The sequence below is a fragment of the Perissodus microlepis genome, chromosome 20 (assembly GCF_051167445.1).
Source record: "Perissodus microlepis isolate ML-2025 ecotype Zambia chromosome 20, ASM5116744v1, whole genome shotgun sequence".
Lineage (NCBI taxonomy): Eukaryota > Metazoa > Chordata > Actinopteri > Cichliformes > Cichlidae > Perissodus > Perissodus microlepis.
Genome location: NC_140480.1, coordinates 32,710,548 through 32,737,912, shown reverse-complemented (window position 1 = coordinate 32,737,912; position 27,365 = coordinate 32,710,548). Strand labels below are relative to the sequence as shown.

The 27,365-nt window shown below is 41.7% G+C and overlaps 1 protein-coding gene across 3 annotated transcripts; it reads right to left on the bottom strand.

Annotated features, from left to right (window-relative positions):
- Positions 1 to 672: 672 nt before the first annotated feature.
- LOC146364982 (leucine-rich repeat neuronal protein 1) lies at positions 673 to 22,833 on the bottom strand. Of its 3 annotated transcripts, none has more exons than XM_084917154.1 (14): positions 22,600 to 22,833; positions 17,076 to 17,208; positions 14,658 to 14,820; positions 14,420 to 14,565; positions 13,378 to 13,479; positions 12,606 to 12,790; positions 11,850 to 12,092; positions 11,308 to 11,430; positions 11,031 to 11,153; positions 10,363 to 10,777; positions 9,061 to 9,190; positions 8,789 to 8,967; positions 8,002 to 8,160; positions 673 to 7,739 (listed from the first exon to the last, which is right to left on the bottom strand). In XM_084917154.1, the coding sequence occupies exons 3-14, from the start codon at positions 14,737 to 14,739 to the stop codon at positions 7,191 to 7,193; spliced, it is 2,436 nt and encodes an 811-aa protein (XP_084773280.1). In that variant the 5' UTR covers positions 14,740 to 14,820; positions 17,076 to 17,208; positions 22,600 to 22,833; the 3' UTR covers positions 673 to 7,190. The 3 variants fall into 3 exon arrangements, with proteins under 3 accessions (XP_084773280.1, XP_084773279.1, XP_084773278.1); XM_084917153.1 differs by having other exon boundaries at positions 17,076 to 17,205; XM_084917152.1 differs by lacking the exon at positions 17,076 to 17,208.
- Positions 22,834 to 27,365: the final 4,532 nt, after the last annotated feature.

Sequence of the window (27,365 nt, the reverse complement as noted above, 5' to 3'; positions counted from 1 at the left end):
TTCTGTGCCCCGCTAATGTATTGACCCATGTGCCTGTTCATCTTAGCCGCTATGATGCCTGACAGGAGCTTCCACGTGGTGCTGAGGCAGGTTATTGGTCAGTAGTTGGAGGAGACCGGTCCCTTCTGGGGGTTATTGAGGATCAGGACTGTCCGGCCTTCGGTTAGCCATTCTGGGTGTCTCTTGTCAACTAGCAGCTGGTTCATTTGTGCTGCCAGACGCTCGTGGAGTGCAGTCAGCTTCTTCAGCCAGTAGGTGTGAACCATGTCGGGGCCTGGTGCTGAAAATGTACAAAAAGTTTTAGTATGGACAGTGTGTGAGGACATTTGTGTTCCATTCTGTGTGTGAAGATTTATATATACACACACACACACACACACACACACACACACACACACACACACACACACACACACACATATATATATATTCATACTTATATTATAAATATTATAAATCAATATTTTACACTTGACAAATGGAAATGTTTAAAATCTATGTAAAATCTATGACAATACATGTGAGGTCTTTGAATCCTTCTTCTTCAGTTGTTTAATTGTGCAGAATTAACACCACTTCCTGTTTATGTATGTATCATAACCAGGATCATTCATCAAACAGATGCTTAAATGTCATCATGAAGTGTATAAACAATAAAGAGGCAGCAGGCTGTGAGGTGACAAAGTGTATTTATATAATTTCCCCTCCCACACACACTCTCACACACATATCTTTAGTTACAGTTGGTGCTCAGTGTTGAGTAAATAATAATAATAACAATAACAATAATAATATAAGCAATTCTTGAAATATAGAGTGATGCACTTTATACAAAATACCCTGGATATAAGTGTGGAGGTTAATGAGAACAGCTGTGTGACGAGTCGCTGGTTCTGCTTGTTGTTTGCTGTGATGGACACCAGAGGGCGCCCCCAACAACTCTATCAGGTGTGAAGGTTCAGATTTCTGTTCACGTTTACAAAACCAAAACATATTCGGATTCTTTGATTTTCAAAAGCCAGCAGGAGCCACATGTCCACAGTTATTGGGCTTTATTTTATGCGCATGTTTAACAAAGGAAAGAATTCAGAGACAAGGAGATGTTAAACTAGGAGATAACTAACCATCTGAATTTAAAAAAATAACTGCAACAGCCACGAGGTGTATTTCATTTTCATTAAACTGGGCTTAGACAAAAAAGTAGAAAGACCCATCAAATCCATCACTCCATCCATTTACTTAACCATGTATCTAATCCAGGGTCACAGGGGGGTTGAGCCCTTCCCAGCTGTCACTGGTCAGAAGGTGGGGTACACCTGGACAGGTGACCAATCCATCACAGAGTAAAGTGCAGGAGTTGTTTGACAGAAATAGAAAAACATTTGTCAGGAAGCTGAGATTAGCTCGTGAAGAAAACACACATCCTTGACATTCCTACTTCTGATGGGAAAACATAACAGGGACGTCAAATGGAGCAAGCTCCTGTTTCTTCGCGGTGAGCGACCTGAGCTGCATGCAAAAATCAAAACAAACAAACAAACAAACATTTTGGTTTTGTAAATATGAACAGAAGGTTATTGTGAGCTGCTTCTTGTTTCTGCTGTTTCAAACATCAAGGAGGTTACACAGTTGCCCTGGTTTGTCTGTTTGTTTGTTGGATTGCTTAAAAAACCAATCAATGGATCTGCATTTAAACTTTACTGACAGTTCAGCTTTTGGATAACTTTTGGAGTTGATCCAGATCCGGAGCCAGGAATTTTTGGTGTTCTTTACCACTGGGACAATGGACAAAACTGCACATTTCACATCATCCATCAAAGGAGAATTTGGGAGGTAACAGCTTGATGCTCTCAAGGAAATTTCACAAAGTAACCAGAGCCAGAGCCAGATGTCCTACTGGGTCCAGAGGTTCAAATCATGGATAAAGGAGGGCATGTTTAGCCTTGGCGGTGGTGCACAGTGTTGGGCTGCTGTTTTTGCTTCGGTTGGTATTTTGGTGATTAAATCGTCTGTTTTAAAGATTGTTAAAAAACAGCAGTAAATTACATTTGTGTCTGAGAGACTCAGAGTGAGGTTCACTGAGTAAGGTTTGCATTTTGCAGTTTCCAAGAAAAAAAGCTTGAAAGTCAAAGAGAAAAATGTTCAGCGATCACTTTGCATGTTGGAGACAAATCTGAAACCAGGAATGTGCAGAAATGTTGAGTTTGTGGTTAAAATCTTAGATTTTAGTTTAGAGTTTATCTCAGTCTGGCTTCAGTTTAAAGCAGAACATCATCACAGTGCAGAACCAGAGAGACACCTTTAAAACAGCATGTGATGTTTGTATATACAGTTCATACTCTTTGAAATGCCCAGAGCATCCTTTGGGTGTTTGTTCCTGAAGTGTTTTGGTTGACAGACAGCTGAGGGAATATTTGGCTGAAAGTCTGAACAACAAAACCTGCAAACTGAGGATCTGTAGGAGGATCAACACACGAGGTGAACCTGTCCCACTGCTGTTTCAGGTGTAAAAGTGAGAGAATTTATTTTTTGCCTCTCAATAAAAGTTTACAAATTTAAATCACATTTGTTCGAGTATTCGAGAAGATCAAACCCCAAAATCTGAGCATCATAAGTCATCTTAAAGATCGGGAACATCAGGGAATCAGCTCTGTCTGAAAGCAAACCAATCAAACTGTGATCCACTGACATGACGGCCATCACAGCAGCTCAACTTTCTTGAATTTTGAGGTCTGGTCTTGGTCCATCAGTTATCAGATATTACAAAGTTTATTTGGGATTATGGATTTATTAAATCAGGAAAGAAATTCATTTTTTTATGGCACAAACAGCCATCGTGTTCACGTCTGAGTGAAGGCAAACTCTGCATTCACCAAAGAAAACCAAACTTGGAGACAGATTGAAGAAATTCTGTAATTCTCGTTACCGCTTAAAAAATATTAATCCTACTTTGACTCTAACAAGAAACGTCGAGGTTGGGAAAAAATGAAATTAAAAAAAAAAACAAAACTGGCCGATCAAAACGATTGATCAATTTTCTGCCCCCTGATTTATTTGTCCGGCTACTCAAACTAGATGAATGAAACTAAATTTTAAGCTCTGTATATTAGAATTAAAAGATCTCATAATTACCTCTGTATAGTTTTACATTATTGCTTCACAGTTATGAGATCAGAGACTTAAAAAAAAACCCAAAACAATCTCTCTTGTAGTTATGAGAAGAAAATCCCAAGATCTGCCTCTCCTGTTTCTGGACGTCACCACAGTGGATTTAAAATCACACAATCGAGACGTGACTGAAGAGCAAACTTTCAGCTTTAATTCAAAGGTTTCACGAACGGAACAAAGGAAGGAAACACAGCATTATTCCTAGACTTCCTAATTTTTCAAATATGAAAAAGAATTCTTATATTAAAAATTGCTACTTTGTCAAATTACTGTATGAATGTAATTTTGTTCTGAAAGCTCTTGAATTTAAGCACAAAGTCTGCATTTCAGTCACTTTTGGTGAAAGCAGAGTGTTTGTGGTCAGAGTCGGAGCGTAACGCTGGATCCTCGCTCCTCCAGCAGTTTGCAGGCTGTCACACAGACATGGTTTTATACAAACAGTCCTAAACACGAGTGCAAAGGCATGCAGCAGTACCCACCTCCCGGTGCGGCGTCACCCACAAACCCAGAGGACATCACATGATAGAAAAGAGATTACAGCTCTGCATTAGCGAACAAACAGCAGAAGAACACGGTCACCGTTAGTGTTCGTGCGCAGAGCGCTGCTCCCGATGCAGTCAAATATATAAAGGTTATGCATTCATGCTGCTGATGAAGACAAGTGTGTCCGGCGACGGGTTTCAGGAGGATTAAAGGTCCTGTATTCAGACAGGAAGTGGAGTCTTGTGTTTGGTTTGAAGCTGACCTGAAAGAGGATGGACATCAAGTTCTAAAAGTACAGCTGGAAAACATAAATATTGTTTATATTTATATAAACAATATCAGACAAGATCGCACTATGCTTCAGTATGTAAGAAGCTGTTTGAGACGCAGTATGTTGCCACTCAGCATCCACCCAGAAACACCTCGGGCATCTTTTGGGGCAGTTTTCCTGAAGTATTATCTAAAGAAACGCAATCTTTAATGGTCACCATGGCATAAAAGCTGCATGTAAAGAATCACCAGTAAAATCTGATGAATAACACTTAAAGGTTTGCTGACTTTACACGGAAACAAGGTTTTAGAAAAGTAGATAACTTAAACTTCTTCCACCATCTTTGCTGTTACAATTCCTCTCACAGGTTCAGGATCCGCTCTTCTAAAACCTCCACACTCAGTGGGAGTGCCTTTAGCTGAACATTGAATACAGAAATAGCAGACAAGCTGATGCACTGAAACAAGATTAGATACTGTAACTAAAGTAGATTACTTTCGTTAGAGTAATCTTAGAGTTTTGGTTGAGTGTGGAGGTGAACCTGCTCTTGACTTCCTCGTTTTATTCATTTAAACAAGCCTCTGAACTCAATTAAAAGGAGGCAGAAAGCCGGTTATTGGAATTTTATACTCTATTTGATTGCTCATGGTGCTTTCTTACTACTATCCTCAATCACACCAGAGGCCTATAACCTAACAGTTACACACTCACACTCTAATGGATGTATTGAGGGCGACTGTTGTGCCCAAGGATACTTCAAGGACCTCCAGCCTTCCAGTTAGCAGCTGACCCGCTCTACCTCCTGAGCCCCAGCCGCCCCAAATCAAACCATTTCTCACCTGCTCAGAGGTCATCTAAGGTCGGGTCATTTCTAGTATGAAAACCTATTGCAGGTTGTTCACAGCACTCGGTTTGCTGGCGTATTTACCTTCCAAATGTTGTTTTCCTATCATCTTTATCTCTGGCTGTGACCTGCAGTCCTGTTTTTGGTTTTATTCATTTAGTTTATTCAATAAGTTTTTTAAAATTTATGACTTTTCAGGTGTTTTTGGAGTGAATTCGAGAGAATCTGTTCATTAATTACCCGCTGTTAATTCAAACACTGATAGATCGCCACCCGCTGAGGTCACAACACCAGCAGACCCAGCCAGCATCAACAGAGTTATGTCCTGTACCTTTTTTAGCATGAAACCAAAACAGAACATGAAACAGGGTGTGAGGTGTCTGAGTTCAGTGACTGACGCTCTGACAGCTTTCATGGACGCTGCTGTTGGGAAGTTCTGAGGAAATGTTTAAAATAAGCTGACTCAACAGGTTTTTAGTCTGTTGTTGTGTTAAATCTTTTTTTAAGTCTTTGAGAAATCTCATCTGCCAGCATCAGTCAACTGAGCCGATAACAGACGGATATATCAGTGCGTCTCTGAAAGTGTTTTCTTCTCCCTGATGAACTTCTGAGCATCGCTGTCACACTCGGAAAGCTACAAATGAGATAATTTTAACAAAACCCTAAATCTGTTTCATTGCTGTGAAAGAGGTTTGTGTGAAGTTCAGCACCAGACTCTAAAACGCCTGTGAGCTCGTTTTCGTCAGGCTGACGTGTGAACCTGAATACGGGACCTTTAACCGTCTCTGAAGATATTTAAAGTGAGATCTTGCACACTGTGCTGAGTGTTAGTGCTGCATTTGTGTTCATCAGATGAACTAAATTACAATAATCCGTTTTTTTTAACAGTAGAGCTACTGTCAGTGTGCTTGACAGAGACGAGACAGGGAGAAAAAGAAGGGAGGGGGCAGAGGTGAAACTATCCGGACTCACTGGGCTCTCCTCAGAAGAAATGCCCAGTTTAAACCAGCTGCCGGCCCAACAACAGGACCCCGACACACCGTTTGAGAAGCCGATCTGAGGAGAAACAAATCCAGCGACTTCCTGTTAATGTGTCTGTGTTAAATCTGTCCCACAGACTGTTCAGCTGCTCCGGTTTGACAGAAGAAGAAGGATGCTTTGAGAAAAGAAAACCCCCCCAAAACTGAAACTTTCATCCTCTTTTCATGCTTCAGCCCACGAAACACAAACCAGACGTCCACTTTTATCCTCGCACAGATCCCAGCACGCACAGCCAGTCGAAGTGTGTGTCCCTAATCCTGTCAGATCCTGTTTAAAGGAGTTTTTTCTCCCCGCTCTCTCCGAGTCCTGGCTGATATTAAAAACAGCGTAATACTAAGATTCGTCAAACTCAATAAAATATAAAACTTTAAACATTCAGCCTGCCTGAAGTGCACTCGATAGTATTTCATATTATTTTAGTTCTGGTATTCAGATCATTCCTTTAATCGAAAAGTTAACTCTTTATTTAATTACCTCTGGGCTGAACCACTGCAGTTAACTGTTGCTGGGCTCCTGACTGGTTCTAGTGGTCATTACACATGTCAACGTCACTGGATGACTTTTATCATTATTTAAAAAGCAGATTTGAGAGAAAAAATGCAGACGGAATTTTTTTTTATCCCACATAAAATAAATTTGTGATTAAAATTGGACTCCACATTTTTTTCCTTTGGTTTTGAAAGTGTTTAGATTAATAGACACCAAGTGGCTCCAGCTTCTGTATTAGGACACTTGTCAAAGCAGTCATGACCCTAATTTTAAGGGCTTAAAATCATCCAGATGAAGGAGTTTTTAAAAAAGAACCTCTGTATGGTTCTATTGAAGGGGGAAACTATCCATACAGGTCAAAACTGTTTTTTGTGGCAGGCAGTAAACATGTTTATTTCTGCTCTAAAAGTAGACATTTTAACATGGGAGTCTATGGGGACGGACTCACCGGTGGAGCCGGCCTCAAGTGGCCACTAGAGGAACTGCAGTTTTTCATAACTTGGGTTTTGTCGCTTGATGATTTGAGAAAAACTCAATTTAAACTGCATAAATGAACTGACTTTAAAGGCACCTATACAGCTGAGTCTACCTGGAATGCAAGTGGTGACCTGGAAGAAAGGAAATCGATCAGATTGACGGCTGATGATGGGAGGTGATTAGCGGGAGTGAGCTGGTTTGGAATAGATGGACTGAAGCATGAAAAAAAGTCCCTTAAGAAAGCTGAGATGGGTGTCCTGCTGCTTTAATCAGTTCACACACCTGACCTCGCCGTCATCTCTTTGACTGTCAGGCTCCTCGCTGAGTCACATGACCCTTTTCATCCATACAGCTTCACTTCTGTGGTCCTCTTGCCCCCCGAGTGTCTGTCAAACCTCCCCCTCCACCCTCCTTCAGCTACCACATGTACGTCTTTGTGGTGTCGATCTGACTCCCCCCTGCCTCCTCACCCCTCGCTCCCCCCTCCCTGTCTTCCTCCTCCTTGTCGTCTTTGTCCTTCTCGGTCTCGCTCTCCCACAGCGTGATGAGCGGCGGGTAAAGCTCATTCAGAGGGATGGATGTGGCGTGCTGCATGTACTTCTTCAGTGAGTGGCCGCAGGACTTGTGCTGCTGCATGCGCCGGCCCATGTACACCACCAGCAGCGCCATGATTGACAAAGCGAACATGGAGCCCATGACGGCCGCCAGTGCCACGCTGCTGCGCCGCGATGCCACCAGCTCCACTGAGAAACCCGCCTCTTTAGTGGTGATGTTCAGACAGGAGGTGTGGACGGGACCAGAGGGGAGGGAGGAGGAGGAGGAAGGAGAAATAGGGGTAGGGGAGGTTCTAGGAGAGGAAGAAGGAGAGGTGGGGTGAGGAGGAGAGGAGGAGACAGTGAGGCAGACGTGGTACTCAGTGGCAGGAAGGAGATGGGTCAGGTTGTACTCCTGCACGTCGACTGGAACCTGGAGAGGGAGGGGGAGGCAGAGAGGAAAATGTAATTAGCCCATCGAGTGCCTCCTGCTGGGTGTAAACCAAGTGTGATAAGATAGGGTGTTGGTGACAGAGCCCGAACAGGTTGAGCGATTGATATCAAGTTTATATTTTTCGTGTTTCCCACACCACGCGTCAAACTTAGTTAAAGCTGAGTCAAAATAATCTGTAAATGCAAACTCCTGTGATGGCTTCACGACTTCCAGCAGTAATGTCATTGGGTGATATGTTCACCTTGGCTGTGTAGCTGATCTGAGGGTTGTCAATGTGCACGGTTGCACTGGTCCACCGGGGAAGAGGGACGGGGATGTCATGATGGTTTGAACCCACAGCTGAAGCTCCTCCGCTGGGATATAACTTCCACTCCAACACCACAGACTGGGCGTGAACCACCTGCACATGAAACAAGAAACAGTGAATCACCAGATTCATGGAGGACAAACTGTCTGGAGCATTAGATAGTTTAATAGCAGAAAAATAGAAGGAGGCACTAGAAGAATAAAATATAACCAGAAGAAGTAAAGAAGAAAAACTAGATGAAGTAGAAGCTGAAGAACTAGAAAAAGAATAAATTATAGAAGAAGAAAGGACCAGAAGAAGACCTGAAGAAGAATAACGTAACAAACTGGCAGAAGTAGAAAAAAAATAAGAAGTAAGTTTGATGTAAAACTAGACAAATAATTAAAGGAACTAGAAGAACAACTTCAAGAACAAATAGCTAGAAGAAGAACTTATAATAAAAGAACAAGAATAACAAGAAACCAAAGAGGAGTAACTACTCGATGGCAAACATGAAGAAGAGGAAGAAGAACTTCATGAAAATATGGATAAAAATCACACGCTAGAAGACGAACAAAAGAGAAGAAGATGAAGAACTTGAAAAAGGCAAGAATAATAAGAAGGAGAAGATGCAGAAGATATAGATGAATTAGTGCAAGAACTAGAAAAAGATTAAGAGCTCACAGCATATTTCTAATAACACCTAAACCTGTTCGTATAGCACATGAAGTACAAAACGTACCTTAGCGAGCACCACCAGAGACCCTGCACCACTGGATGAGTTCCCCAACCAGGTCCTTTCTCTGCTGGGGTCATTCCCCCCACCAGACCAAGAGCCGGCATATCCCTGAGAGTCTACGAACACCGAGACACTCTTGGTGTCTGCTCCTTCGATGTTCCAAGCCACACAGGTGTACACACCTGTAAGAGAAGAGCAGCTTTTATGCAACTGAAGGTCCAAATTAAAAATCCACTTTAAACTGAACTGGATTTGAGCCTGCAGCTCAGACTGACCTGCGTCTGATGGCTCTGCGTGTTCGATCACCAGCGCACCAGGATCTGACATCCGATGCTTCTTCTTCCTCCTGCTCAGGCCACGCCCCTCCTCTGATATGATTGGTGAAGCCACCGCCTCTGAGCTCACCTGAGCAGATTCATAATGTCACTCTTTGGTGTCTCTTTACAGGATCATGCACTTTTTTAGTTCTCACTCATTGCATGAATTTATTTTACTAATTAGTTTTTTTAGGTTAAATATGGTATACATCAGGTAGTTAAGGAATGGGCACATTCAGTTTTTATTAAATGTACGTTCAGTTTATGCCAGGGCTTTTTTTTCTTAATGATAAATTGTTTGGATAAATAAACCTTTAATTCTATTTCAGATGCCATTGCTCAAAATTATTGCTTCATGTCATGTGAAGATACTTGTTTTGGGTTAAGAAAAGATTTTAGCTGGGGTACACGTACACACAACAGCAGACGTAGACTGTGACAATAGGACATGAAACACATGACGGACCGGGGAGACAGGATGAAACACAAGTAGAGGAACACGGGAACAGTCAAGGGGGCAAAACGCAGAGAGCGAGAGGGGAACAAGTAGCCTAGAGAATGAGGAGAGCACAAGAGGGACATGACAGGCTGGGGAAACGTGGGATAAACAGGATAGAGGGGGGAACGTGAAATGGAAGACAAGGGAAACAAGACACAAGGACACACAAACCCAGACACACAGAGGACAAAGACTCAGGGGAACCTAATAACCAGGGAGCTAAACAGGACAACCTAGGCAATAAAGAATAAACTCAAGACTAACAAAATAAACCATAATACAAAAATGACATCAACATACAAGAAAACTCAAAACGGGTCAAATGACCCAGGACGATGACAGTAAGTGACTCCCACGATCCATCAGGGCACAGATGTCAAAGCTGTAAATGTACATGTCAGGAGATTGAGTCGCTGTGGTGATTTAAACCCATTTCCAGGTTGTCTCATGCTCTCACACTGAAGCTGTGTCTGCTGGAGTGAGTCATTTAGTACAATTTAATGTTGCACTTGATTAATGTAGCGCTGTTATCCTGCTATTACGCTAATCGCTAATTATACAGTGGAACAGACAGAACAGTGGAGATGCAGAGGGAACGACACGCTGGGGAGTTTATTCACCACGTCCAGCATGAAGAGGAAGTAACGTGTAATAATCACTGTCTGTTGTGATAACTGATTAACTGAAATCAATGAAGTGAAAATGCTCAAAGCTTTGTGTTTCTCTCTGGGACTTGGACACACACAAAAGTTTCTGCCCACCTTGTCACCATTTGGCGTCACCCAATAGAACTGAGGGGCGGGGTCAGCGTCTGCCCAGCACTCCAGCGTAATTGGCTGCCCTGCGCTGACATTTATGGCCGGGGGGAAGGAGTGAGGAGTTATGTGAGGCAGGCAGCTGTTGGTACCTCCTCCGCCCCATCCAACCGCCACCACCTCCTGCAGCTCCTGACCGATCAGGTGAGGCGGGGAGGAGCAGATGGTGATGGAGGAATCCAGCAGCTTGAGGTGTGATTGGTTGCCAAGGTGAGGCCCCCAGGAGGAGAGGCAGTCGCACCGAAGAGGGTTCGAGTGAAGAGAAACCTCCTCAAGAGAATGGAGGGAGGAGAGGAGGTCTCCAGAGAGGAGGCTGAGCTGGTTATTATGGAGGAGGAGAGTCCGGAGGGAGGGCAGGTTACTGAGGGCAGAAGACCGAAAACAAAAGACATTGAATGAGGAAAAAGAAACGAAGAATATGGACAGATAGAAAAGAAAGAAGAGATGAAGAACTAGGAGAATGTGAAGAAGAAGATGAGGAGACAACAGCTGAAGGAGTTACAAATGTACAAAATCTAAAAAAAAAAATCCCTTTTACTCATGAAAAACATAACATATGTAAAAATAAAACATAACATCAGTGTGGGGTGGCTCAGAGACCGTTAGACACTCACCTGAAGGCCTGTGGGTCCATGTAAGAGAGGCGTGGGTTGTTGCAGAGCTCCAATTTGGCAAGTTCTGGAAGGTTTTGAAAAGCTGCTCGCTCCACCATCAGCAGGTCCTCCATGTTGTTCAGACTGAAGCCAAACACAACACAGCATTTACTACAACGTGCAACTGGCACAAACTGCACATGATGCACAGGTGGCAGCATCCTAAGGTGAAAAACAAAGCCAGAAAACTCCAACAGCTTGGAACAACGTGATCTCTACTTTGTGTTTTCCAGCCAACCTGAGTTCCTCCAGGTGCTCAAGGTTCTGGAAATCTCCCTGCTGGACTCGGCTAATCGGGTTCCTGTTCAGGTCTAGGAACTTCAGGTTTGGGAGCACGCTCAGAGCATCGCGAGGAACAGACCTGCCATGAGAATGAAATTCAGCCATGGCTCCAGTGGCAGAAGGTTATGGAACTGAGACCTTGTTCCTGCAGGACGTTATTTAATCATTGTACATCGCCTTGAAGCTAAAAGTGTGTTACTAGTGGACATTCAAGGCTCTGACTGCTGAGAACCCTTTAAAACAACTTTCCCCCCACCCTGTTACATCAACAGTATCCTTCACTACCACTCGTATCAATCACATCACCATTTTCCTTTGATAATGGCTATTTCATCTGTCAACAACTACAAGTTGCCATTTTCGATGCTCCCTGGTCACCACATTGCTACTATTCTTGCACTTCATGCATTTAAGACAGGAAAATCTACTTAATAACAGGATTATAGCTAGGTCTAACAGGCTAAGAGAAAGTAAACTAGGGGTCCTGTGCTGACGAACCTGAGCCGGTTGTCGTAGAAAGAGAGGCTCTCCAGGTAGTCAAGGCCCAAGAAAGCAGCAGAGGGAACAGAGGCCAGTCCCATTCCTGCCAGGACCAGGCTGTGGAGGCGAGACAGAGGCAAGAAGTTCTTCTCCTCAAGACCCAGGATAGGGTTTTCCCCAATCATCAGAATCTCCAGGGATGGCAGAGACTCGAACCAGCGACTGTCGATAGCCACCAGATGGTTGGAGTTCAGGTGGAGCCTAGGAGAAACATCAGAGAATAGAGAACTAATTCAGATGAAGCTGAATGGTAGCAACATGACAGGTTTTTGAAAGTTTTGGGGTGGATGTAGTCCGTGAGAGTGACCTAGTGAACCTTTAGGAAGTTTCAAGATCTGATTATATTGGTCTTTGGTGTTTTTTTAAATTGCTTTTAATCTTATTTATCTTGCTTCTACCGGTATAGTGAATTTGACATGAACAACGACCAACTTCACATTTGCTGGGCCCAGATCTTCGACAGTCAACATCAGAGATGGATGACTCCTAGATCCAGCCTTCAGATTTTGTCTGCTATGATTCTGTTCTCAGAGAAACCCCCACGTTCTACCTCCTGAGTCCTCACTGAGAAAGGTGTACTGGCTTTAGCTGGCTCTGGTGGTCTTTTTAAGGTTCTATTAATCTCATATGCAGTTCTGATGGTCATCTGCAAGATTCTGGGATACGTTAACAGTCAAAATGAGGTTTGATAGAAGAAGTGGTGGTGGCGATTACCGCAGCAAGTTGGTGAGGCCGGCAAAGGCTTTGGGTCCGATGGAAGAGATGTGGTTATGGTTGATGTAGAGCTCTTCCAGACTGGAGAGGTTCCTCAGACAGAAGTCCTCCAGCTCCTCAATGTGGTTCTCCTCCAGGTACAGAGTCACCAGGCGGCCAAGAGAGGACAGGCCCATGGAGCCCACCTGAACAGACAAGAAGAGAAATTATTTTGGTATGAAGCTGACTTAGAGCGGATTATCAAGTTGGACCAGGATGGAGATAAATGTAAACCACATTTTTTTCACTTCAGTTACAAGTTGTAAGCAAAATCCGTCATCTGGTGTAAAGATTTGATCTCAAATCAAACATGCAGAGCTACCCACTGCGCCGAACCCCGTGTGAATATGTAGCAGCTGAAAGTAGCTTTCATCCAGCTGTTACTGACATCTGTATCCTGCTGTTCAACAAGACTGTGGATAGCGCAGTCCAAAGATTGTAGCGGTCCCAGATCAGATGTACACACTGGAACTCTTTCCCATGTTTCTTGTCTGTGTTTATTGTGCTATGGTGTGTTGATATCTGTGCATTCCTGTATTATCCTTTTGTGTTACACATTTCGATGTTTTTTTTTTCCTCGCTACCTAGCCTGACCTGTCTCTCCAATGTGATGTTTGTGTATTGTATGTACGGTCGGCAAGGTCTGTCATCTCGGTTGTGGGCAAAAGACCTGCAACTGACAAATAAAGGCTATCTCATCTCATCTAAATATTGAGAATCGAGAAGCGCATACCTGTGTGAAGTGGTTCTGAGACAGGTCGAGCTCTGTCAGGTTGGTCAGACTCTGCAGTTCAGTAGTTATAGAGGAGATGTTGTTACTCTGCAGCAGCAGCACCTGAAAGGAATGATGAAAAATCACATTCAGAATATATTAACAACATAATGACTGGTCAGTCTTTCAACTGGCTCATTAGAGTCAGGTCAGAGTCAGAACCCCAGTTTATGTTAATGTTTGCAGGGTCTCATTAGTCAAGAACATCCAGAAAATACTCTCCTTTTGATTCAATCCCAAAGCGATGCTCTCTGCAGGCATGAACTGAGAAAGACGCTACCTTGTTCTTTGGGTTCATGAACTAGAGCAGATGTAACAATCAAATTTCACAATAAATCTCTGTCATCTTTGCAAGTAGTTCGGTGTTGTCTGATCCTTGTGTGCCTGCAGACACCCCTGAGGGTCAAAAGAGCACAACCATACACTATATATAGTGATGGGTTTGAAAGGTATGTAGGCCAGAAAAGTGAATCAAGTGCATGAATGCATTAAACCTGCTAACAGCCAGCAAGGAGGGTGGGGGGTGGGGTTCCTCTGGTTGCCATTGAAAAATTGATAGAAGTCTGGGAAATGAGCCTATTGCTCCCCTGCTCTGTTACCACTGTAAAAATGTTCCTGATGAGTTTATGGTCTGACTTGCTCAAAGTCTCATGCTTTATTTTGGGTAAATGATGGTCCCGAATAGAGCCAAAAAAGGATAGAGCAACGTTTGCTTTGGGTTTGCATCCCGTGACTGACAGCCACTTCTCACATTGTTTAGCCCATGACTCAAGAAGGAATCTGAGTGTGTTATTAATATTTCTCAGCAATAAGTAAACCAATCTGCTTCACACTTAAGCCTAAAAGTTGTTTTTTGTTACATTTTGTTCCATTTTTACGACACTGTTGTATGAGCAGGCTTTTAAATTGAAAGCAAGCTAGAGACATAATACATAATAAGAAATGTATTGTAAAATCTTATTTTTAGGCCCTGCATGGAGGTTCATCCATGCAGGGCTGTTACCTGCGTATCAGCAGAGATGTTGGCTGGTACTCTCTGCAGATGGAGTTCATTGCAGTCGACTGTCCTGGCCTGGTGATGCACAGACTGTGGGGTGTACCACGGTCGCGTCTCACATACACACTGCAGAGGGCACAGCACAGCGCCACCTGGAGGAAACACACACATGCACCAGGGCTCTCTTTAAACAACATCTGCGGATCATTAAATGTTCATTTGCATCCTTTATGCTAATCTTTACCTTGGCTGGTCCCGCTCATTTCAGCACACGCTGATGCTATAACCAGGGAGAGGAGGAGAACGGAGAGAACTTCAGATCCCATGATGCACTGGGCTGTGGCGCAGGATAAATAGTGATGACACGTGCCTCCAGAAGGCTGGTCGGAGTTTCATCTACACAAATACTGAAAAAGTAAAGGATAGAATATTTTTTTAAAAAGAATTTACTCTGTTTAAGTTGCTGCTAGCAGATACAGTTAGTCATTAGTTAGCCTAGCTTAGCATTTAATTAAATGTCTCTAAAGAAGTTGAGTAAGTGGAAACACCTGGATTGATTATGTTGTAACAGCAGAAATGTGGAACTGTCACAGACCAAGCATGAAAAACTAAACTTTAAAGTGACAACGCTGCAGTTCCTTTAGTGGCCACTTGAAAATCAGAATCCTTTATTAATGCCTGAGGAAAGCACGTGGTCACAGAGACAGTAAGAACATTAACTGACTAGCCTAAATTAAACAATACAATATATTACAAAGTTACAAAATACAACAAAACAGCTCAGAAATATATAAATTATAAATAAATTAAAAATATATGGTTGAAACTGAGGTGCCCCTCTTATCAAACTGCAAAACTTTATTTTCTCTGTAGAGGATGTGTAAATATAAAGGGTGTAAAGCTATTACAGTGTGTACTGTGCTTTAGATGGAGGAGTTGTACAGGAATGATTTCCTGTGTCGTTCAGTGGTGCATTATGGGTAATCTCAGTCTCTTTGAGTGATTTGTAGTTGCATTTATTAAAATGTATCTGTACAGTTTATGCACAGGTACATTTGTCACTAGTAAACCAAACTTACTAGTGGCAGATGATAACTTATATGATGATAACTCTCTACCCTACCACGTTCCTAAAAAATAGGAACGTGGTTTATTCAAGCATCAGCTAAAACTGATGCTTGAATAAACCAGTCGGCGGCATCATGTTGGCTAAGCCAGTGTTTTGTTTACAGCTTGTGACACACATTCGCAAACAAACATAAATATTTCATTAGCAGGAACTGTGTCAAACTCATGTTGCAGCATCCATCAACACACAGCAGCAATTAATCTGACAACGCAGAGGAGAGGAGGGGGCAGCGGCCTGGTGACACATAGGATCAAATCAAAGTGTATCTGCAGCCGACCAGCCAATCCCAAAACACACACTCGCTCCTGTTTCCAACACTTCTGAGGACATTAAACTCTCTCACGCTCATTCACTGGGGCCACAACTTTAAAGTACTCTTTGTTTTACTCTATAATTTTATTGCACAAGTTTCAGCTCTGGTCTTCATTATTTTTCTCTATTATATTTTATACATTTGTTTGCAAAGAAACCACTGAGGTTGTTTTTGCGTGTTTTTATGCAAAGTAGCTGCTCTGACATTGCACTGACATGAACAGAATAGGATAAAAGAGCCATCAATATATCGGTCTAATTTAAAATGAAACTAAAATCAGGTCTTCAAATTAAAATGTCCTCAATGTGAAGAAGTTGAGTCCCCACAACATGAGTTATACAAGAACACACACACACACACACACACACACACACACACACACACACACACACACACACACACACAGCCTCTGTTAATGTAACCAGACAGCCGTGCTGCTGTTGATGTTGTTGTTGCGCACACACACACACACACACACACACACACACACAGCGGGATAGGAAATGGGGACACCTTGCCTCTGGTGCCATGGCAACCAGCCAGGAAGTGACATAGCAGGACAAAGGGGAGGGATTGACCTCAGTGCCGCCCCCTGATTGGTCCAGTTGGTTTTCACTGTGTCCCAAATCCACACTGAATACAATCACATGCACTTTATGTGTGTAACATAGACTAATGTTTGTATTTATCATATATGAAACCTTCAATTCTCTAGTTATTTATTTATTTGCTCAACTGGAATGATTTTGTAAACTTGGAAAACTGCACTAAAATAAAAATACAGAGAAAATGTCCTTAGTTGTAGCATTTCTTAGTTTGGTAAAAAAAATGTATTCCAACTTGCCTGATGAGGCCATGATGGACATGTTTATTGAGACTGCAAGACTGTGAGTCAACGGCTATCGGGAAGTTGTGTTTTTACTGTAATTGCTGTCCTGATTTTCCTAAATCTTCCATCTTATATATGCCATCCATACTATAATAATTAAAAGACTAAAATTAATACTGAAACTAATTAAAACAAAACATTTTCAAAAAGCAAAAACAAAACTGAATTAAAAATAAGATGTTAAAATGGCATTAAAATAAAACAAAGTTAAAAATTCAAATTTTTTCTCCCATCGAGTCCTATAATACTGAACGCCTTTTCAGCTGCCTGCTAGCTTTTAGGAAAAAAACGCACGATTATCACACTTCCATGTAGGCCTCAGTTTTCATACCTGGAAGCTACTTCAATTTTCACATACAGCCCATCATTCAGTTGTACTGAAATCATTCTAAGAAGTCATCTTATTTTCAAGTTCAGCTCATACTCCCCAGTTCTTCGCTCCTTTCCCAATGTGGTCGCGCCTGCTTAAAAACAAACAAACAGGACAAAAAGGAAAAACTCGAGTCTTTAAAACAGTGGCTTCAAACAGTGCGTGTGTTTCTGTGGCAGGCTGATATGACGCACGGCTGGTAGGTTGGACACAAAATAATCCTCTACCTGCTGTCCTCCCCTGAGGCTGCATGCACATCATTTAAAAAAAAATAAATAAATAAATCATCAGAGAGATGAATGAACACAGAAAATCAGGTTGAACATCATGGGAAATACTACAAGGGGCTCTGGTTAGTTCACTATATCAAAGAACTTTGGGTCCTATAGAGCTGTAGACCAAAAATACACATTTTGGGAAGAGTAAACATTTATTTCTGGTAACTTCCTTCATGCTGTGGACTGATTTAATTGTGCTTCTGTGAATAAATTGAAGTTATTGTGCCAACATTTTCAACATTCTTGATTAACCAATAAGTATGAATTAGCAGGACACTATTATTTTATGGATAATATGAGCTTTCCTGTGAGAAAAACAGAAGAAAATGCCATTTTATTTCTCTTTGGTCATGTTATTGATACCATGTTCTTTCTTGATAATGTATTTCATAGTCTAAAAGCTGGTGTAAACAATTAATTTAGCAATTTAGCTTAGTTTTGTGCCACTCTATGTGCCCTGGGCTGAATATCAGCCAATAAATGTGCAATAGTATTATCAGTAAAAGGAAAGGATTCTCTAATAACAGCTGGGCAGTCTAGCATCTGTGGTTAGTTCATGTCTGTACTAAGCTTTCAGGTTGTTTTTGCAGTAATTCTCATAAAACCCCAAATAAATGCTGACTTTGGAAGTCAGTTGTGTTTTCAGTCCGCTGCTGGTTCATAATAATACACTCCAAACAGTAATGATTGTCTGTGGCTTTCTGCCTTTTAATAAGCTTTTTGTGAGGATATAATGTGCAGTGAGTCAGACAGCATAGCTACTGGGACAAAAGGTGCACAGGGGGGTGGGGCAGATTTGCCACTAGTTCGTTAGCATATTATTAAATATCGCTCATTAAGTTTAAAGGTTTGTTGATGAATTTGCGATGAACGCATCAAACCTGAACACAGCACGGTAAGAACATGTCAGCATTTGTCTGACAGATCGTTCAAATGTCTGAACCTCCTCCTTCTGGTTAGTGACAGACCAGAGGAGGTTCGTCTCTCTGCTCCAACATCTGAACACCCCCCCACCCCTTTGCTGTTGAGCAGATGGAATATTGATGAGATGATATTAATTATTTAAGCGGCTGTGAGTGCCTCATTTACTGTCCTTCTCTACAGGCTGTGATTGGAGGAAAGCAGGAGATGCTGGTTAATTAACTGTGACACACACACACGCACACGTTTGTATGTCTGCCTTTGTAAGGACCATCACAAACATAATGCCAATCTGGGACCCTCTGCCTGATTTTAGCTAGACAAATGTTTAAACACTCAGATAGGATTTAAAAGGTCTGACTCTTGTTCTAATGTTCCAACAAATGTCCAATTTAAAAAAAATGTCCTCACTTTTCACAGATGTTATTATTTTGTGAACATCTATTAACTTTTATAAGAAAATGTCCTCATTTTGTGTAAAGTTTCTCACTTTTTACAAATGTGCTAAATGCTGTTGGGGTTGAACTCAAAAAAGTAGTAAATAATACATTACCTTACTTAATTACTCCATAAATTAACTACTTTGTTGCAGTACCTCTTACATTGCTTTGTAACATGTCCTGAGATATATTACACTACAGCTACCATTTAACAATAAAAATGTTGTGCAACATTCCTGCACGCTGATATAACTTCCTATCCTAATGACGACACACGAGATCTTTCTTGTCGTGTTTAAGTATGAACCCAAAGCTTAAAATCAGCCTGAAGAGCATTTCACAGAAATTAAGGTTACAATGCTTCATTGCTGACTGTGCATCACTGCTTTTATTACCTGTGTGAAAAAGTGATTGCCCCCTAAACCTAATAACTGGTTGGGTCACGCTTAGCAGCAACAACTGATGATTAAGCATTGAAGATAACTGGCAATAATTCTTTCACAGTGCTGTGGAGGAATGTTGGCCCACTCATCTCTGCATGATTGTTGTAATGAATTTTATAAAGAACTCCAACCCATTCAGGAATGCACTGTTAATGACTTGACTGGTTAAGTAAGGGTTAATGTGAGATTTAAAACAGATTTAAAAAGTAAAAACCTTTTAGTCCTCTTCCCCTCAATCCCTAGCCACAGCAGACTGATGCCCCCCCTTCACTGTGGATCTTGCAGGGGTTTCTTCCTGTTAGAAAGATTTTTTTCTTTCCCACTGTTGCCAGATGCTAACTCTTATAATGCAGCAAGATGACTGGCATTGTGATTTTGGACTAAAGAAAATAATATGAATAAATTTTAATTGAATTGCTTAAATAAAGCTTGTAAATGTACTAATCCTCCAAAAAAAAAAAAATCAAATAATGGGCTAATCAGCTGTCATTTGAGCTCTAGAGTGGATATCATTGAATACTACTTGTCTACTTTTACATTTAACTACTATAACAATAAACTATTACCAAAATTTGCCATTTTGTCTCTCTGTTGGTCATCGTGGCTTGAGCTGAAGTAAACCTGCCACGGCCTGTTAAGGCCTGAGTTTGAGCTCTTAGGAAGTCCTCAAAGCCATAGATTTGTCATAATAGTCAACCTAATTTTGAAGTGCCTTAAACCTGCATTCTTTTTAACAGCCAGTAGGAGGCAGCATATCTGGTTGCATCAAAGTTTATGGACACTCGGCTCCTTCAACCAGTGACCTCACGGATCAGTCAGGTTGTTCTGATTAAATTATAAAGTTCAGTTTATAATTGAAACTGAAATTGAATTGAAAACTCACGTTTTAAAATTTTGGTCATTCTCCAGATTAAGAAAGCAGGATTATTTAGAGCAGGGGTGTTGAACTCCAGGCCTCGAGGGCCGGTGTCCTGCAGGTTTTAGATCTCACCCTGAATCAACACACCTGAATCAAATGATTAGTTCATTACCAGGCCTCAGGAGAACTTCAAAACATGTTGAGGAGGTCATTTAGCCATTTAAATCAGCTGTGCTGGATCAAGGACACATCTAAAACCTGCAGGACACCGGCCCTCGAGGCCTGGAGTTCGACACCTGTGATTTAGAGTATGAATATTAGCTGATGGTGTTTCACTCAGAAATTGTTACATAACGAGTGTGTGAGCTGGTCTCAGAGTCAGACCCACCCCCTTGCTCACAATGTCTCATCCCAAACTCCAAGACGGTGATGCTTCACTAACCGAGGAAAGGAGGAAGGAGGCGCAGCTGATTTATAACACGGGACACAGCAGGAGCACTTTGTGAAAAGGGATGCATCAGAGTAATTGCTTTAACACAATTATCTAGTTTTCATAATCACAGGAAGTCATAACTGTAACTGAATACGCATTTTGATTAATTCTTCTGCACTGCTGCAGGGACTTTTCAGTGTCTCTCGGTTAAATTCATCTGCTCTACAACCACAAAGAGACACAAAACAACCACAAAGGGACGGATTAACCTGTCTGAATCACTGCGAGCGTGTTGCTGCAGTCGTTCTGTGGAAAATAAACCTGAGGGTTAACTGAGAGTCGAAGAGGTAAGAGGTGATTACATAAAGCTGAGTCGGTGTTGCTGTGGAAACCTTGTGGATGTGAAACCAAGTCGACTGAAGTGCAGAAACTCTCTGACCTACTTTCATTCAGAAAAATCTATTATGCAACAATAAGTCAAGTCATCCTCCTTTCTGTCTGAATCTGCATCAAGATGCCAGAGGTTCACGTCTCCCGAGGAAGATGAGACGAGGGAGCTTCGTTTTAGACGGATGATGACGACTATATAGATGGATTTTGATTAAAAGCTGCACAAAAAGCCAGAAAGTAGTTGCTGCTGGCCCGACACGGAAACGCCAGTCTGACTAAAGAAAAGAAGAGTTGCCACTGACGGGTAAAACATTTACACGAGATATCTATAATAAACTTAAATAGCTCGAAAAAATTAGTGTTTTGTTTCATCTTTAGGGAATTAATTAGACTGAAAATACACATGCAAGGAGATGGAGTGAGACTCAAAATTACTGTTGATGACATAAAATCTACATTATAAACCCAGTAAATATTTTTACTTTAAGTGGTGCAACAACCTTACCCACAACACAATAAATTATACAAACCTAATTAAAACAAAAGAATGACTAAAGTCTTAAAGCAGCACCACAAAAACTGCACACCTGGCCCACACTCAAACTGCTACCCTGAAACTGAACCCACGAGCCTGAACGCCAATAAAACACTGGGGGCGGAGTCAAAAGAACCCCAAGAAACACAAAATCCAACAAACAAAACTCAAATCTAATAAAAAGGAACCGGAGGAAAGAGGAATAGCAAGCTACACATACAGGTGAGACACAGGTGGAAACAAACAGGTGATACTAATAAAAGGTGTGGAAGATGATAAAAAGCAGGAAAAAGAACAACTGTAAAAACAAACACAACAACAATACCAGGGACCATGACACCAAGTCTTAAAACTTTGTCAATCAGCCCATAAAAAGTGAAGACGGATCAAAACAGCAAACACAGTTTATTAATACATCTGCAAGAACATCTGGAATAATAATGTTGATAAAAATGTGGAGGCACTGCAGACCGAGCGTCAACCTCACGGGCTGAAAGACGAAACTGCGGCTAAATAAAATCACTGAACCAGGCCTCTCAACCATGTTTGTACTGCTGGAACATTTTTTAAATGAGAAGGCCTGACAATTTCCATCTTTTATATACAGTCTTTGGATAGCCAGGGACAGGGTTTCTTCAAAAACACTCTTTCTACTCATTTTATAGCAAAGACTACAGTTCCCATGATCCCTGAATAAACTGGACTTTTGCTTCGAAGCCCAAACTTCATAAAATGATTGTGTAGCACAATCAAGAGACAACAAGAATAACACACCTGTATAAACTTTAAAAAGACACCACGTGAGATCCGATTTTTTTGTAAGTAGTTTTGATTTCATGTTTTATATCTAAAACTCTTAAAGTTAAAAATTAACAATGCCTGAAGACTGAAGTTGACTTTTCCTGCACAGTGCAGTAAACACGGAGACTGATTACAGTCCCGTTCGTCTTTCCTCTCTTTATCACTCAGTGTCATCAGCATCGAGCTGCATTTCGGCTCATTTAGGAACAAAGCTCGTGTTTCGCAGCAGCGACTCTTTTTCTTTGTGAAAATAAAGAAATGATAAACTTTGAGGTGAGTACCCGGGATTAAACCCCGGGTTTGATTCATGATTCGTCCCTCCGTCTCACTGTGGTGTCCCCGCAGAGCTCCGTGCTCCAGTGAGGACAGACGCCCATGTTCTCACCTTGCTCCTCCGCCTGCTGCTTCTCCTGCTCCCAGCCGCAGCTGCAGACACAGCCCGGGGCAGAGCCTCACAGAGCCGGGCAGAGCCTCACAGAGCCCGGGCGGAATGAGTCCGGTAGAAGCGGGCGGTTCTCCGGTCCGCTGATGGTTTGGTGATCCAGATGAGGGCGGGCCGAGTCCTGCTGCTGCTGGCGCTTTTATCTGAAGGATCCCTCCCTCTCTCCCTCCTGTCCTCTGTCAGGTCCGCGGCAGCTGACTTCCCATCAGCCAATGGGATTTATAGGCCACTGGACGAGGGACCAATCAGGGAGCTCGGATGCTGCACAGAAGCGCTGGAGGAGGAGGAGGGTGAACGATGATGATGAGGAGGAAGGGGAGGGTGGGTGTCTTCTGACATGACGTAATGCTCCAGATTCACCTAATGACTGAGAGTCTGCGCTCCCCTTGTTATCTCTCTCTACTTCGCTTCTTCTTCTTCTGTGGTGTCTCCGTGGTGCTGTCTGATCTGAGGCACGAACCAGCTGAAAGTTTAAACAGGAAGTTTGAAACTTCACAAGTCAAAATGTCTTCAGTAACACATCAGAAGCAAAGAGTTTACTGTTAAACAGAGAGTATCTAAGCATGATGTCAGTGCTTTATAGCTTACATCGCACTTCATCTCTTTTTTATTGGGACATTTCATGGAAATTCAATCAGTGCCTATAAATATAAATGAAATACACTAAAATTAAAAGGTTTTAGTTTTTAGTTTTAGTGAACAACAATGTAACAACATATTGCTTCATTTTCTCCATAAAACAAAACAATTTGGGGGCTTTGTTTGTATTTATTTTTATTTAGTATAAAAAAAATAACCAAACAAACAAACAATGATGATAACGAATCAAACAACAAACAGGAAACAGACAACAAACAAAACAGAAAAGTTTGATAAGTTCTAAAATTATGATTGATCACATGTAGCAAATGTGTTCATGATAAAACGGAATAAATGAATTAATATTATCATTATCGCCTTCATAATACCAGCAACAATTATAGGATTGTAACGCAATAAGTAAATAAGAAATTGTTAGTATTAAAAAAGCCACAGAGATTTGTGAGGAGCCACTGCTCTACATCAGAAGGAGCCAACTGAGGATTTTTTGCAATCCAGCCAGAAGGCGATCCCTCGACAGACCCAGAGCTTATTTCTGGGAACGCCTCGATATTCCCCCAGAAAAGATGCAGACAGAAAGGTGAGAACATGAAGAAATCAAAAATGGAAAAAGGATCAAATATAAACACGCAGAAGCATCCACAATTATCTTTTAGTTACTGCATTTTTATTTAATTTCCACTGCGAGTCCCAGCGAGGTTCTCTGATCTCTGCGGACGTCCAGCGCTCAACACTGAGAGGTAACCAAAGTAATGCGAGACACCTGCTGACATCATGAGTGATCTCATATTGATCCAGTAAATCCTCAGGGTGAGTCAGCGTTACTGTACATGGAGCGAAGGCGAGGATGAGGACATCGAGGTGACGATGGCTCACTTTAAAAATGACAGGACAGAGAGGAGGAAGATGATGAAGACGTTTAAACGGTGGTGAAAAGGAAAAAGAAAACAAGATGCTGAAGAATAAAAGAAGATTGATCGTCATTCTGATCACAGATATGAACCAAACTCCACACAAATATCTGCTAATTTAATATCAGTCAGGAGTTGTCACAGATTAGAGCAGTAAAAAATAAATCCACACCAAACAGTTCTCATCATATCAGACCTTAAATCTTTAAAACACTGACAAAGCAGTGTTTCAGCAGGACTTTTAAATATCTTTATTTTTTTAAATCCGATTCTGATGGACATTATAAAGTCTTAAGACTTTGATCCAGTCAGGTTTCTGATGTCAGAAAAGTTACTGATAAAAGCCTTTTACAGCAGGTTCAAGTTCAGAGTGGTTCAGTTGGATTAAGTCCCCTCACTTCCTGTCATGGTCCGTGGGAGTTTTCCATCTGTGGCTGTGGGTCCTCCCCTTTTGGGTGGGGCCAGCGCCTCACCTGTATTCCATCTGCAAGCAATCAGCGGGAGAGCTACTTAAACCTGTGCAACCTGCCTTTCCTCACCAGTTTGTTAAGCTCACTACTGTGGTAACTAGAACTAGACTGACCCTCTGAGACTCATGCTAGTTGCTTCTTCCTTGTGTAACTCTGTTTTCCCTGTGTTGGGAGGTGTTGCATTCCCTGGTTCAATCTCACCTGGATATTCTCCATCTCTTTGCCCTCTGACCTTCTCGTTTAACCTCAGGACTCTCAAGGAAACTTCCACGGACCTCCCTTTCTCAGTGTTTACCAACTTGGACCTGTAAAGTAAGGAGAATCATTCACCTGCTCATGATTGTGAAGTTCCTGCCTCTCCGTCTGTTACAGAATCCCTCCTGTTCCTCTGATGCCTTTTCTGTGCCCGCTCCTGCAACCTGATTTACTAGGCCACTCCCTCTCTGTCCCAGTCACCGACCCTCCGTGGTTATTATTTACTTAAGGCTTTGCCCGCTTTGTATTCTGTTATTTGTTATTTGTTTGGTGTGCATTTGGGTCCTTTCTTTGGGTGAACGTCTAGTTGATGACACTTGCTGTTTGCTATTATAACCTTTTCTCAATTTGTGGATAAAACATCATTAAAAAAAATTCCCGTTTTGTTGGAGATGAATATGAAAATGGAAGCATGACTTAAATTAAAACAAAACAAAACCCAATTGCAAATATTTAGTGTTAAAAGCACTTCCTCAAAAGAAACGCCAGCAGTCCTGTGTTCACCTTCTTAGCCAATATGGGCGAGCCGGGGTCAAACTACTGAAATAATTATTCAAACCTTTTTGTTTCAGTTTTCAGAGATGTAATATCAATAATCTTTTCTTTTTAAACATGGAAAGCTAATTTAACCATACATCAGCAGCACAGTTAAACCAGCATGTGTGTATAGGAAGTAGCTGCTGGGGGTTGAAGCTGATGCTATCATGCTTCAAATCAAAATGCCGTAAGGTGGTAATGTGAGGTCTATGAGACTCAGGGCTTTAACTGCAATTGTTCTCTTCTATCGATGATGAAAATACATTTTTGGGCTACATCTCCTCAGAGCCTCCATTAATATCTATTCATACTGGAATAAATGATTAGCGCCTCTCGTGGAACAACAAGACCAACCACTGAGAGCTCCGAGGCTCGTCCTTTCTTCTGTGTGGTTTAAGGACCCCAACAGGAGGATTTACTCCACCTGCTCTTTTCCTGACCAGAGGTGAACTCATGTTCAGAGGATCAGAGGTTTAATAAAAAATAAAGCATGGATTCATGTTTTATTAAACCTCTGAGCTGCAGCTGGATGGAAGCACTGACATCTGATTCCCTCCTCTTTCGAGTTCAACCCAAATTCTCCCACAATGCAAAGTAGGTTTTTCCTCCAACCTGTTTTATCTGTAAATGTGTGTCAGCTTGTTCCCTGAGAGTGTGTGTGTGTGTGTGTGTGTGTGTGTGTGTGTAAGAAGACGCACACACACATCACATAAACTGTCATCAGCCTTCATGTTGTAATCTGCAGGAGATTTATGACAAATCAGGTCAAAGTTCAGTGTAAACAATAAAATGGAAGACTTATCTTTGAAAATTTGGTTGAGGCGCACACACACACACACACACACACACAGCATCTTATGTGTGTGTGAGAGACTCGGTGTGAACTGAGTGAAAACAATCCTGCAGCCTCTCAAATCCAGATTAGTCTGGATTAAAACTCACTATTCCCATCAGAAAAGTGTGTGTACTTGCATTACTGATGCTATGGGGACATTTGTCTGTTATCACACTGACACGTGGGGACAAAAAGAAGTCCTGGTAAACCTTTATCTTTAACTGTGAAGACTTGGTTTAAGGTTGGGACCTGCAGCCTCCGGCTCTCTAACCTCCACTGGGAGACTCTTGATGGAGAAATGGGAGCGTGTCACATGAGCGGCAAGTGAGGTGGCCCGAGTTAGCACTACTATTAGCAGAGATTAAATCCATGGCATTAAAGCGGTGCAGTAAAAGTACCCCACATCCACATGCTTCAAACATGTGAACCTGTAGCTCTACAGACTAAAAGCTACCAACAAGATGTGTAAAAACAATCGTCGCTATTTGAGGTCCAAAACATTTTTGTAATGTGTTGAAATGCGATTGACTGAAGTACTAGAGGTTGGGTGTATTTGCATGTAATACCAGTTTGTAACACAAGAGGGTGTAGTGAGTAAATATACTGTCTGAGAGCCCCTGTGCCCCGGCCCTCCTATTTCATAAGGGGCGTTTTTAGGATAGTCCAGACTAAACAGAGCCTTGGTGGAGCTGTAGCTCAAACCATTAAAAGTGAATTAGGTAAAAGTTTCTTTCTTCATGTTTCTGAGTGACAGGGTGGAGATTTCAGTGGTAGTAAGACACCTTTCTGTGAACTATGCCAGCAGTTAACTACACTTACAATGCAACAATCAGCAAATTCCTAGTTCCCTTAAAAAACAACCCATCAATAACAACGCTGTATGTGCTAAAACATAATAAAGACAGCCTAATTACAAAATAGATCTTTAATAATTAAACATAAAGAACATTATACATGAAATAAAATCAGATCTAACACTCTGGTGTTTTTAAATTATTTTTCAGTCAGTGCTTTACTTTGAGCTGAAAAAATATGAAATCATATTGATTTTGTGCTCTGTGTGCGTGCTCATCGCATTGATGTGCCAGCAGGCATCTGGGT